The sequence below is a fragment of the Nicotiana tabacum genome, chromosome 4 (assembly GCF_000715075.1).
Source record: "Nicotiana tabacum cultivar K326 chromosome 4, ASM71507v2, whole genome shotgun sequence".
Classification (NCBI taxonomy): domain Eukaryota; kingdom Viridiplantae; phylum Streptophyta; class Magnoliopsida; order Solanales; family Solanaceae; genus Nicotiana; species Nicotiana tabacum.
In genome coordinates this window covers 27062899-27065865 of record NC_134083.1, presented here as the reverse complement: position 1 = coordinate 27065865, position 2967 = coordinate 27062899, and the positions used below count along the sequence as shown (strand labels likewise).

The 2967-nt window shown below is 40.8% G+C and overlaps 1 protein-coding gene across 1 annotated transcript; it reads right to left on the bottom strand.

Annotated features, from left to right (window-relative positions):
- Positions 1 to 1313: 1313 nt before the first annotated feature.
- On the bottom strand, positions 1314 to 1973 carry LOC142179840 (uncharacterized). Its single transcript, XM_075250725.1, has 2 exons — positions 1858 to 1973; positions 1314 to 1782 (listed from the first exon to the last, which is right to left on the bottom strand). The coding sequence occupies exons 1-2, from the start codon at positions 1971 to 1973 to the stop codon at positions 1314 to 1316; spliced, it is 585 nt and encodes a 194-aa protein (XP_075106826.1).
- Between the last annotated feature and the right edge of the window lie 994 nt (positions 1974 to 2967).

The following is a 2967-nucleotide window of genomic DNA, read 5'->3' as shown; positions in this document are numbered from 1 at the left end:
AATAAACAAAAGAGAGAAAATTTTTTTCTACCTGACCCTCCAGCCCAGTGCGTTGTGCTAGGCCTAGCGCTGGGGGAAGAAATATTTCTGTTTTCTACGCCACAGGTAGCGTTGGGTGCTGGCCTAGGCGCTGGTATGGGAACTATTTTTCCTTTTTCTTTGAATGAAATCCTCGATCCCTCCGAGCACTTTATATATTCAATTTAGATACCCTACACTATTCTACCTATGATTTATATGCCTACAAAGAAAACAAAAAATTCTAGTCTACTCTAACTAAAAAAAAAGTTAAAAAGCTAAGCTATGAAAGCAATAAAAATTGGGTTGTCTCCCAACAAGCGCCTGATTTAACATCGCGGCACGACGCAGGGCCTTGCTTACTCATCAGAGAGTATTACTTTGGACTCAATAGTGCTTGACTCTTTGCCCATTCCCTAAAAAAAATTCTTTCACCATTTAAAGCACGCAACTCATTTCACCATAAAGAGTTACTCTCACCACCTCAAATGGACCTGACCACCTCGATTTTAACTTCCCAGGAAACAACTTAAGCCTAAAATTGAACAATAGTACCTTTTGGCCCGGTTTAAAGTGATGTGGCTTGATTCGTTTGTCATGACACCTTTTTGTTTTCTCCTTGCAAAGCTTAGCATTTTCGTATGAGTGCATCTTCAACCCATCTAACTCATTCAACTGCAAGAGCCTCTTCTCACCCGCTACTTCAAAGTCCATATTCAACTTTTTAATTGCCTAATACGCCTTGTGTTCAAGTTCAACCGGCAAGTGACATGCATTCCCATAAACAAGCTTATACGGGGATGCCCCACTCAGTGTTTTGTATGCAGTTATATATGCCCACAAGGCATCATCTAACTTTGCAGCACAATCTTTCCTATTCAAACTCGCTCCCTTCTCTAATATCTGCTTTATTTCTCTGTTGGGCACCTCATCTTGTCCACTTATTTGCGGGTGATATGCCGTGGCAAATCTGTGGCGGACCCCTTATTTGTTAGAAGGTTACTCAACAACCGATTGCAGAAATGTGTCCTTTCATCACCAATCAAGGCACGTGGAGTCCCAAACCACGAGAATATGTTTTTCTTCACAAAAGAAGCTACCACCTTGACATCTTTGATTGGAAATGCGATAGCCTCTACCCATTTTGACACGTAGTCAACCGCTAGCAAGATATATTTGTTTTCTCGAGACAATGGAAACGGTCCCATGAAGTCTATCCCCCACACATAAAAAATCTCCACCTCCAGGATATTATTCCAAGGCATCTCATGCCTCCTTGTAATTGTTCCTATTCTCTAACACTGGTCATACTTCTTAACAAATGCATGGGCATCCTTGAACAATGTTGGCCAAAAAAACCCAGACTGTAAAACATTTGCAGCTATCCAATAGTGTCCATGATAACCTCCATAAGGCGAGGCATAATAATCATACAACACTAATTCCACCTCCTTTTCAAGAATGCATCTCCTCATCAACAGATCAGCACACTGTCTGTATAAGAATGGCTCATCCCAGTAGTAGAAGTTCACATTATGTAGAAACCTCTTTCTAGCTTCAGATTTAATTTTGGGAGGAAGTACCCCACTCATAATATAATTCACATAATCCACGTACCATAGGGGAGGGTCTTGGGTGATAGCAAAAAGTTGCTCATTAGGAAATACCTCCTTAATTTGTCTACCTTCCTCCACGTGCTCATGATTTCTAGCCTTGATAGATGGTCGGGTACTTATTTTTTTGTGCCCTTCCGATCTCGTATTTCTACATCAAATTCCAGCAATAACAAAACCCAGCACATCAATCTAGCCTTGGATTCCTTTTATTGTAAATAGATACCTTATTGCTGCATGGTTGGAATTGACTACAACTTTTGTTCCCACCAAGTATGCTGGAAATTTCTCAAAGGCCCACACAACGGCCAACAACTCCTTTTCAGTGGTGGTGTAATTCATCTATGTATCATCAAGTGTCTTACTCGCATAGTATGTGGATTAAAATATTTTGTCTTTCCTCTGGCCAAGCACTGCCCAATAGCATGGTCACTTGCATCGCACATAAGTTCAAATGGTAAGGACCAATCAGGTGCCACAATAATGGGGGAAGTCACGAACTTCATTTTGAGCTCCTCAAATGCCTTCAGGTAGGCTTCATCAAAATTAAAGATTACATCCTTTTCAAGTAACCTGCACAAAAGAGTACAAATATTTGAAAAATCTATAATAAAGCGTGTATAGAACCTCGCGTGTCCCAAGAAACTCTGGACACCCTTCACATAAATGGGTGGAGGTAATGTTTCAACCGCCTCCACCTTCGCCTTATCAACTTCAATGCCACTCCTTGACACTCTATAGTTCAACACGATTCCTTGTTGTACCATAAAATGGCACTTTTCCAATTTAGCACTTAAATTATTTCTTCACAACGGGCCAACACCTTGCCCAAATTCTTCAAACAGTCATCATAAGAGGACCCAAAGACTAAAAAATCATCCATGAAGACTTCTACGAATTGCTCCACCATATTAGTAAAAATGGCCATCATACATCTCTGGAAAGTGGCCGGTGCATTACAAGGACCAAATGGCATTCGCTTGAAAGAAAAAGTATCATAAGGACATGTAAAAGTGGTCTTCTCCTGATCCTCTGGGAAAATGACAATCTAGTTGTACCCCAAATAACCATCAAAGAAGTCTAATATTCATGCCCCGCCAATCTGCCCAACATCTGGTCAATGAGTGTAAGTAAAAAATGGTCCTTGCGGGTTGCTTTGTTGAGCCTTCTATAGTCAATGTAAACACTCCACCGCATCACAGTGCGAGTAGGAATTAGCTCATTTTTCTCATTCTCTACAACAGTCATCCCCCCTTTTTAAGCACACAATGCACTAGGATCACCCAGTTGCTATCAGAAATAGGGAAGATGATACCTGCCTCAAGCTACTTAATTA